General features: G+C 45.9%; 3 protein-coding genes across 4 annotated transcripts in view; all 3 read right to left on the bottom strand.

Moving 5' to 3' along the window:
- Positions 1-1890, bottom strand: part of LOC107758382 (axin-1-like) — a 15013-nt gene extending 13123 nt beyond the window's left edge. The window contains exons 1-2 of the mRNA XM_016576098.1: positions 1832-1890; positions 320-1059 (exon numbers count right to left, since the gene is read on the bottom strand). Coding sequence (XP_016431584.1) covers positions 320-1035 — 716 coding nt within the window. The 5' untranslated portion in view covers positions 1036-1059; positions 1832-1890. The remainder of the gene's footprint in view (positions 1-319; positions 1060-1831) is intronic.
- A 1485-nt stretch (positions 1891-3375) lies between these two features.
- Positions 3376-5042, bottom strand: thumpd1 (THUMP domain containing 1). Its single transcript, XM_016576097.1, has 4 exons — positions 4676-5042; positions 4301-4460; positions 3967-4215; positions 3376-3886 (listed from the first exon to the last, which is right to left on the bottom strand). The coding sequence occupies exons 1-4, from the start codon at positions 4865-4867 to the stop codon at positions 3594-3596; spliced, it is 894 nt and encodes a 297-aa protein (XP_016431583.1). The 5' UTR covers positions 4868-5042; the 3' UTR covers positions 3376-3593.
- A 991-nt stretch (positions 5043-6033) lies between these two features.
- Positions 6034-10254, bottom strand: eri2 (ERI1 exoribonuclease family member 2). Of its 2 annotated transcripts, none has more exons than XM_016576107.1 (9): positions 10104-10254; positions 9665-9747; positions 8324-8404; positions 8118-8245; positions 7875-8028; positions 7687-7787; positions 7503-7584; positions 7219-7307; positions 6034-7117 (listed from the first exon to the last, which is right to left on the bottom strand). In XM_016576107.1, the coding sequence occupies exons 1-9, from the start codon at positions 10124-10126 to the stop codon at positions 6398-6400; spliced, it is 1461 nt and encodes a 486-aa protein (XP_016431593.1). In that variant the 5' UTR covers positions 10127-10254; the 3' UTR covers positions 6034-6397. The 2 variants fall into 2 exon arrangements, with proteins under 2 accessions (XP_016431593.1, XP_016431595.1); XM_016576109.1 differs by having other exon boundaries at positions 9665-9729.
- Positions 10255-10584: the final 330 nt, after the last annotated feature.

The following is a 10584-nucleotide window of genomic DNA, read 5'->3' as shown; positions in this document are numbered from 1 at the left end:
GCATCTCACTGCATCTCATTGCATCTCACAGCATCTCACTGCATCTCACTGCATCTCACTGCATCTCATTGCATCTCACAGCATCTCACTGCATCTCACAGTATCTCACCTGCATCTCACAGCATCTCACCTGCATCTCACAGCATCTCAAAGCATCTCATCTGCATCTCACAGCATCTCACCGCATCTCATAGCATTTCACCTGTACTCACTGCATTTCACCTGCATCTCACCTCTGTCTCACCTGCGTCTCACTGCATCTCACACACATCTCAACTCCATCTCACCTGTGTCTCAGCTGCGTCTCACTGTATCTCACCTGCACTCCTTATTGCCTGGACGCTTCTGATTGGCTGTGTTGTGAGGAGGGAGGGCCTCTTTCTCAGACTCCTCCCCCTGAGAGGGTGTGGTCTGGTATCCTGATAACCGTGTTTCTGGTGACGGGTCAGCAGTTTGAGTGTGTTTCAGATACACTTCTGACCGGAGGAACAGCGGGAACAGACTGTCCTGTAACACCGCCTGCACCTGCGCACGCGCCTGCACAAACAGGGCGGAGTCTAGCCGCAGCTGCTGAATGCCATCCCGTATGCCGCACCTGGTCTCGGCTGTGATCCGGCGGGACACGACTCCGTCACACAGATAGCAGCGGTACATGGCTTTGGCCAGTTTGAGCCGCCGCTCTGTCGCATCCTCGGGAACCTTCTGAAATCCACTGCAGGCGAACCAGAACTCCAGCAGTGCTGCGCAGCCCAGCGTCCGCAGGAAGCGCAGGAACAGAGCCGTGCCGTCATGGTCCTCCAGCAGCGTGAGCAGCGTCTCGGCCCAGGGCTCGTACAGCCCGTCCGGTGACACGCTGCCCTCAGGCTCGAACCCCAGATCTGCATCAGAGCGGCGCACTGCGGCCACCGGAGCCTCCAACCAATGAGATGCAGTCTTACTGCTGTAGACCCCGCCCTCACTGCCCTCCTCACCCGGCACTGGAGGACGAGGCGCGTCCTCGCTGAAGACCCCGCCCACGTCACCACGGCAACTCATGATGTCATCTGAGGCTCCTGAAGGCTGAATCATATGAAAATATTAATATGTAAAAATGTATACAAATATTGTAAAGTAATCATTATTGCTTGTTCTGAAATGTGCACAGTTCACAGTTTTTTTATGGCTTTAATCCATTTTTGTTTAATTTCATTGTACTTTTTTATAGTTTCTTGTCCAGTTTTTTGTTTTATTAGATTAGTTTTTATTATTTGTTTGTTTTATTTGTTTACTGTTTAAGTCCATTTGCACTTGCATTATTGTTCTTTGTTTTATTGTTTAGTCAGTTTATTTGTAAAGTGTTTTTCACAATGCATATGGTTTTATTTGATTTGCACTGTGTTTTGGTATTACAGATTTAAATTCAATACATAAAAATAGACAACAACCTTTTTTAATTTCGAAAGATGTCAAATGTGTCATTATTCCTGTCAGAAACAAATTTTTGTAAATTGTTTTTAATAATAAAAAACGCAACAGTTTAAATTGAATTTGTTCTGTTGAATTTATATGATAATGTCTGCAATCAATAGTCACGAATTAAAAACGCAGAGCTCCGATTACAAGCTATGTAACACTGAATCATTTGCATGCAACATCTGATGGTTTCTCGTCTCATTTCGTCAGTCAGAATCACTGCAGTATGATGCATTTGATCAACTTTATTCAACGAAAGACAGAAAATCAAATGACGCTTCCTCTCGACTTATAATGAAAATATCCGTGTAGGTTAAAACATGAAGTAAATATTACTATTATGTTTATTAAGTTCAAAGTAATAAGATGATGATTTTACCTGACGGGAGTTTTGAGTCGCGCGCAGCTGCTGAGAGTCTCGAGCTGTCAGTGAGAACACGAGCGCCGTCACTCATCCTCATCCTCATCCTCATCCTCATCATCATCACTGCCTCTCAGTCACACATCCACTCCTGCTCATCGTTTTTAAATATTATATGCTGCTCTTTATTTTCTTACTTCTTTTTGTCAAATTTGTTGGTTGCAAAGTTCATGAACTTTTGATTGGATTTTATATTGTACTTCTGCTGTTATTTTGTTTTATTTGTTCATATCAATTTTAATTTTCACTGTCGCTACTTTTTATTTACTTATTAATTAAATTATTATTAATTCTTTTTTTTTTTTTTTACTTAACGCATTTCATACTATTTTCAAGTGAATGAGAAATCAAATCACACGTGATATAGGCAGTAACCTAATTGTTGAAGACATAGATGGATGTAGTTTGATGTACTCAAGTGCTGTAATGTGTGTTCTGTTCCAGTAACTCCATCAACATGCAGAATGAAGTTTGTGCTGCTTTCTCTCTTCAGCATCCACAGATGATCTTCTAGAAATCTGTCCATCTCAAGGAGGAGGAGGGATGTTAAAGGTCACACCACACGCCATCTGACACACGGTAGGAGTCCGACCTCAGCTGATACACACACACACACACACACACTCTCTCTCTCTCTCTCTCTCACACACACACACTCTCTCACACACTCACACACACAAACATACACATACACACTAAGGTATCTAATTAGACTCCTATTGTTTTTATATACAACTAGTTACAAATACGCACCCTAACAGTAAACGTTTTTGCATTTTAAAATAATGAACAAAAAAACTTTTCTATGAGTGAGGACATCCCCAAAGTGAGGTCTTGTCCGGTTTATCAGTCTTCTAGGTACAAATATGTCTCCAAAATATGATTATGAAAAATGTCAATATAACACTTGATGGAAAAACCATGTGTAAGTAAACACAGGTGACACTGCAGAAGTGTGAAACGCCTCTAAACGCTCCTGCAGTCCTCAGTGTGTGACTGCTCTCTCCCGCTGTGACCTGCGTCTCCTGCGATGATCAGGAAAGGTCACGGTGAAGGCTAATCCTCGTCTCCAGGGAGCGACACGGCTAATCACTACTGTTTCACAACGCCGTGACCTTTAACACCACACTGACCCCGAGACGCCTGCAGAGACTCCGGCTTCAGCACTCACCGGAAAACAACGCATTCACAACCATCATTCTGACTCGAATTCAGCCTCATTCAACACTAAACATCCTTTCTGATGTCCTGACTCACTCTAAAAACACGGAGGCCTTCACACACACCAGCATGAGAAACAACCAACAATCAGGAGCGTTTCGCAAGATTTGTCCGTAATAGTAAAGGGGAACCGCATTTTCTCTCAGAGTCTATTATATAATGAAATGTTTTTGTGATTTGGATCCTTCTCTTCATATTCCACAGACAGAAGAATTAAGAGTCGCTCTCATCTGAAATGTCTCAACATTTAAAAACAGACATTACTACTGATAAACGCATGTGATTTCAGTTGTTTTATTTGATTTCCACACCTCTGTCTTATTTTCAGAGGAAAATGTCTCCAAAATGACAAGAGTCCCGTACAACGAACAGAAACTGTTAATGTCACCCAACAAACAGAAGTAAAAACAGAAGACAGTCAAATTCACTGCTTAAAAAACAAAACACACAAACTGTGTAAAAATGATTTTAAAAACAGCCACAGTCACGTGACAAACATTCACTCAAGCTCCGCCTCCTTCGTCCCATTGCCGGCGGAGGTATCATGGCTCTCTGCACTCCCATCCGCTTTCTCTCCATCCCCGTGTTCCTGCGTCTGATTGGCTGCTTCCTGCGGGCCTGTGCTCTGATTGGCTGGCTCCTTGGCCACTTCCTGCAGGTTGTACTTGCGGTAGAGCGTGTAGTCCTTGAGGACGCTGACGCAGCAGACTGTCTTGATGATCTCGATGATGATGGAGAGCTCAGGGTTGGTCAGATCCACCTTATTCAGCGGATTCAGCTTCCCCACCAGACCTGAAACCCAGCAGAGGAACAGACAGAGATGAATGGCGTGTTTGAGGCAGCGTGTGATGTGTGTGTGAGTGCTGCTGTACCAGCCACGGCTTTGATGACCTCCTCTCTCTTGCTGTGGCTGCTGTTTCGGGCTTTGAAGCAGATCTGGTAGGTGGCACGCAGCGGCGCTCTGAACCAGCGCTCCAGAAACACACTCAGAAACTTCTCCATGTCCTCGGGAAACGCTTTACACGTGCCGCTGACCGGCAGCATGCGCAGGATCACACGGGACTTCCTCTTCTTCGTCTGATAGAGGTCTGACAGAATGTGATGGACCAGCTGCTCTGGGTCTGAGAGAGAGAGAGAGAGAGTTGTGATCTGAATCTGAGGTTCAGATGGAGCTCACCTCACGTGATGATCTGATCAGACTCTCACCGACTCCATGAGTGCGAATGAACACCACGTTATGAGCTCCGCTGTCCACCGCACTGAACCTCTGCTGATGCGTCTTCATAGACGACTGTATCTGAGACACTTCCTTCTTCAGAGCAGCTTCGGCGTCTTCATCATCCTCCTCATCCTCACTGAGACTGTCCTGTGTGTCGGCGGGATGTAACACACAGTACAGTAACACATCTCCATAATACACTAGTGTAACACATCTCTATAGTGCACTACACTAGTGTAACACATCTCTATAGTGCACTACACTAGTGTAACACATCTCTATAGTGCACTACACTAGTAAGTGATAGTTCAGTGATAGTATAGTGATAGTACAGAGACAGCAGAGACAGTGTTCAGCATCACCTGCTCGGGGCCGTAGAGCGCGTCCGCGTACTCGCTGAGCAGACTGAAGGCTTCGCTCGTGCACTTGCGCTCGTTCATGTTGCAGGTGACGAGCACCCCCTGCGCGCCCACCTGCAGCTCGCGCGCGCCCCTCTGTTTCTTGTGCGCGTGTCCTCCGAAGCGCTTCCTGCTCCTCTTGAGCGTCTCGGACATGACTGCACTTTATCACACTCTCTCTGCTGCTGCTGCTGAATGAAGAGATGCAGAAACTCCGCGATATCAACGCGCTGCTGGCACGCGTGTGTTTGTGTCTGTCGCGCTTCAAGCTCTCCGCAGCGCGCGTCATACAGGGCCTCGAGTGGGACATGTGATTACGAAACGCGTTTGACGGTGCTGCAAAAAAGAAGTTACAAAACCATAAATATCACATGTTTTCTTTTTAAAAGTTATGAAAATATAGAGAATGAAATGTGTATTTATATAAAAACACTTAAAGCCTTTGTGCATAATGTATTATAAAAGTACTCATAATTGTTTGTTGTAATAAATTGTATCATTTCATAAATTATGTGAAGTTAAAATGCATTATAAAATTTATTTGCAGATTCCTTATTACATATGAAACTGGTTATCATGTGTTTTGATGCAAAGTTGTAACACTGAATAGTTAAGTATTGTAACTGTGGATACAATTAAATAATACAATGCATTATAAGGTCCATTACAAAGTACAGTGCACAGCATAAATGACACCCCCTCTAAAACTTAACACATTCAGCAATTACTCTTTACTTAGAAGACATGTTAGGGTTCTTTGGAGATGTAATGTTCCAAAAAGCCTGCTTGATCAATTACCAAAGAAGAATGCCAAAATTATTCAGCAAAATAAGATTTTCTTATCAAAGTAATACAATTTTGTGTTGCAAAAATGAGTACACCCTCCTGAAGCATTTTGTTGTTTTTATTAAGTATATGTTTAATATGTTTCAATTTTGCCATCTTTCCATGAACTATATTAGTGATCATTAAGAAAATACATCTTTTATATTTATTCAGAGGGGGTGTACTCATTTATGCTGTGCACTGTATAATATGTTATAATGCATTATATATACAGGCTTCAAGTGAAGTGTTAAAAACCCATTCTATAATTCTGTAATCTATTGTGAGGAACATGTTACTCATGTAAAACATACTAGAACGAGCATAGAAGTCTCCACAACGTGTAAATGCTTTCATGTCCCTGACAGAACTAATTAAATTTTTTTTTTTTTTTTGTATGTTTGATCTGCTCTCCCGGTTGCCTAAGACAAATTTCTCCTAAGGGAGACAATAAAAGAGAAACTTAAACTTAAACTTAAATGTGTCTTCAAAAGTGATTTATTATAAATATTATTTTACAGGTTTGTTAAAATCACAAAGACACAATTCATGAGATCATAATCATGATGCTATAATGCAGAATAAAGAGACGTATCTGATAACTAAACACATATCATCTGAAGTCTGAATATGGACATGCATGCTTGCTGTCATGTCTTTAATGAGCAGTGTGCTCTTCTGAGATCATATCAGGTGTTGATTCTCTCACAAAAACAGAAGAATGGATGTAGAAATGTTAAGCTTAAGCTTGCAGATGTCCCTGACACAATTTCTAAAAATACTTTTAAAAAGTGTTTTCTTTATAATAAATGAATTCTTCAACAGGTTTGTTCAAATCTAAAGACACGATGCAGCCCGTGTTCACCGGAGGGGTCTAGAGCTGCAGGTCTGTGGTGTTCTGATGCGGTTCTGTTTGCTGGACTGCAGTAATCCAGACTCCCACTTGAAGAAGCCGCAGCTCTGTCGTCTGACGGGGCAGCTGTAGAACCCACGGCCGTGGTTCGGCCCGCCGTTCCCCACCGTCAGACGCCTGGCCCTCCGGCCGCAGCCGCACAGAGGAGACGTGATCTTAGACGCGAGGCTCACAGTGCGGGGCGGGTCTGTATAAACACTGAACGACGCGCCGCTGCGTCCTAAGAAGCGCGAGAGCGGCCTGTACGGGTCTGTGCGCCGGAGCGGTGTGCAGGCAGAGCTGGACGCTGGTCTGGCAGGTTTGTAGTGGTCTGACCAGGTTTTGTTGGGTCCTGCGGGATCAGGCTCCTCAGGCTCCGCCCCCACGAGCACATCATCACAGGAGCCAGGCTCCTCCCCCTCGGTCAGCAGGACTCCGTCTCGCCAGCAGGCGTCTGGAGTCTCGGGGTCGTAGGTCATGTCCGAGAGCCCGGCCAGTGTGCTGAGATTCCCGAGCGGTCTGGACGCGCCGGCACACAGCGGAGTGTTTGTGCTACAGAGGACGGTGCGCGGCGACACGAGCGATCGACACACACTCGTCTGCTGCTCGTTACGCTCGGGTCGCTCACTCAGCGCTGAGGGACGCTCACCAGAGACGCTTCCACGCGGAGGTCTGGACTTCACCAGCGCCTGAGAGACAGAGACACATGCTGGTTTAGCACAGCTCAGCGCCAGCTCCTGATTGGCTGTGGCGTCAGGCAGGGGGTGGAGTCACCTGTGACAGAACTCACCCTCCTCAGAGACTTGGTCACAGTCAGCAGACAGCCGTCAGACACCATCCTCCACGCCAGCAGAGCCGTGTTCCTCGCGTCCACCAGACCTGAGCAAATCACCACAGGAGGAAACATGCTTCAATACATCATGATTACAGCTTATAACAGACACAATTATGTGATTCTAAATAAAGCAATAAGCCGTGGTTTACAGTGAATTTATAACAGCTAAGGGACGTTGTTAGGTACGACGCAAAGCGGAGTTATAAAACCCTCTTAATGAGTGTGTGTGTGTAGTGTACCTGAGTGCTCTCTTCCTGTGAACTGGATGCCGAGGTCCAGCAGAGCTCCTCTCAGACCTTTGGGCTTCCGGTTATAGAAGAGCTGACAAACAACCAATAGAGTCAAACACTAAATGCCTGAAACCATGAACCGAACCGGGATGATTTCTCCCATTCATCAGGGTCTGTGTGTGTGTGTTTGTACCCTGTAAGTGACTCGCAGGTCGATCCAGCTCTTCAGAGCTTCAGGAACACTCAGCTGCTTCCATTTGCACTCGTACAGCAGACAGACTCCCAGATCCCAGTCTGCATCAACACACACACACACACACACACATTACAAATGAACATAAAGAAGATAAAGCGCAGGCAGAGAGGCAAGCATTCTCTCACCTGACCATGTGACAAACGCACAGGGGTGTCCGGAGGGGGCGGGGCCTGTGCTGTCCGTCTCAAAGACCACGCCCCTCTCCTGCTGGAGACTGTTCAGCCAGCGAGTGAATCTGGACAGACAGATGTGGAGGGGAGGGGCGGAGTCCACCTGATCCTGTCGGCCAATCATACGCAGGGTGACAGATACATGACTGAACTAAACATCAATAATCACCAGAGGTGTCTATAAGAGCTCAGGATAACCTGTGTGATGCCGGTGAGCTCCGTGCAGAAGGCTGACAGTACAGGGTGTTCCTGTGGCTGGACGTACGAGTGGAACTCTGACTCCACTTCTCCGTTCGACACGTTCAGCAGGACGGCCGGAAACTCAACTGATGAGGGAGCAAAACACATGTGAAGCCAAGCGATGAGACATGAAACACAAACTCGAGAGGCGTCAGGACTCTTACTGATCTCCTGGCCGCAGCTGCTCTTCTCTCTCCAGCAGGTGGACTCAAAGTCAATGATGATCAGGAAAGAGAAGCGCTGCTCTGAGAAACACCAACACCAGCAGCAGAGTCAGTGACGATCCACACATGAACACACTGACCAGAGACTCTTACTGCAGACCGAGACACTCACACACACACTCTCACAAACACACACACAGACCAGAGACTCTTACTGCAGACCGACAGACACACACACACACATACACAGCAGAGACTCTTACTGCAGACCGACACACACACACACCAGAGACTCTTCCTGCAGACCGAGACACTCACACACACACACACTCACTTAATCTTACTGCAGCCCGACAGACACACACACACACATACACAGCAGAGACTCTTACTGCAGACCGACACACACACACACCAGAGACTCTTCCTGCAGACCGAGACACTCACACACACACACACTCACTTAATCTTACTGCAGCCCGACAGACACACACACACACATACACAGCAGAGACTCTTACTGCAGACCGACACACACACACACCAGAGACTCTTCCTGCAGACCGAGACACTCACACACACACACACTCACTTAATCTTACTGCAGCCCGACAGACACACACACACACATACACAGCAGAGACTCTTACTGCAGACCGACACACACACACACCAGAGACTCTTCCTGCAGACCGAGACACTCACACACACACACACTCACTTAATCTTACTGCAGCCCGACAGACACACACACACACATACACAGCAGAGACTCTTACTGCAGACCGACACACACACACACCAGAGACTCTTCCTGCAGACCGAGACACTCACACACACACACACTCACTTAATCTTACTGCAGCCCGACAGACACACACACACACATACACAGCAGAGACTCTTACTGCAGACCGACACACACACACACCAGAGACTCTTCCTGCAGACCGAGACACTCACACACACACACACTCACTTAATCTTACTGCAGCCCGACAGACACACACACACACATACACAGCAGAGACTCTTACTGCAGACCGACACACACACACACCAGAGACTCTTCCTGCAGACCGAGACACTCACACACACACACACTCACTTAATCTTACTGCAGCCCGACAGACACACACACACACATACACAGCAGAGACTCTTACTGCAGACCGACACACACACACACCAGAGACTCTTCCTGCAGACCGAGACACTCACACACACACACACTCACTTAATCTTACTGCAGCCCGACAGACACACACACACACATACACAGCAGAGACTCTTACTGCAGACCGACACACACACACACACACACACACCAGAGACTCTTACTGCAGACAGACGGACGCTGATGAGCTCCAGATGAATGACTGCGCTTCCTGATCAGACCCAGCTCTCTGACACACAGCACACATCTCATCACATATGAGATACATGACATATTAGCATTATATATGAGACAGAGAAGTGTAAATATACTGCAATTAACAAATATTTAAATACAATATCAGGGCATAGTGTTGTCGATATACATTTTATATTTAGTCTCAGTAAATCGTGAAATATTAGCATTATATATGAGACAGAGAAGTGTAAATATACTGCAATTAACAAATATTTAAATACAATATCAGGGCATAGTGTTGATATACATTTTATATTTAGTAGTAAATCGTGTTTTATTTAATTAAATAACGTTTATCTAACACTAATCTGTTTGATCTGAGTGTCTAGTGTTTGTGTCAGATGAGATGTTGTTGTTGTTTCTTACTTCGCCAGACTCTTTGTTGACATGCTGCTGCTGCTTCACACTCGAGTTGCACACACAAACATCTGCTGAAGGACTCGCCAAACATCCAAATGATGATTACATTTATAAACACAGCATGAAACACTCTCGCAGCTTTAAACTCCCCGCGCAGCGAGACCGTTTCCGTTGTTAAGCTACGCTTCCGGTCGCGCGCCTGCGCTGTGTGACGTGTCTCTCAGCGCAGCCTGTGATTGGTCGAGCGGCAGTAATCGCACGCAGAGTTGCAGATCGGATTAGTGGATACTAATCGATCTCAGAGCTGTAGATCAGCGAGCACACGTGACGCTTTCGCTCGTGTTTTTACGCGATTATTTCGCTGTATTTACACTAGACTGACGTCATGACGGCCGAGATGAAATGCGCTGCGCTTTAGTTATTCATGGATATGATTATATGTAAATCAGACTGAGTTTTCAAGCAGGATGAACTGAAGAACAGCACA

This window comes from Sinocyclocheilus rhinocerous, unplaced genomic scaffold (assembly GCF_001515625.1).
Source record: "Sinocyclocheilus rhinocerous isolate Xijiao unplaced genomic scaffold, SAMN03320098_v1.1 scaffold2309, whole genome shotgun sequence".
NCBI classification, from domain to species: Eukaryota; Metazoa; Chordata; class Actinopteri; order Cypriniformes; family Cyprinidae; genus Sinocyclocheilus; species Sinocyclocheilus rhinocerous.
The sequence above is the reverse complement of the archived record's forward strand: the minus strand, read 5'-3'. Positions and strand labels throughout refer to the sequence as shown.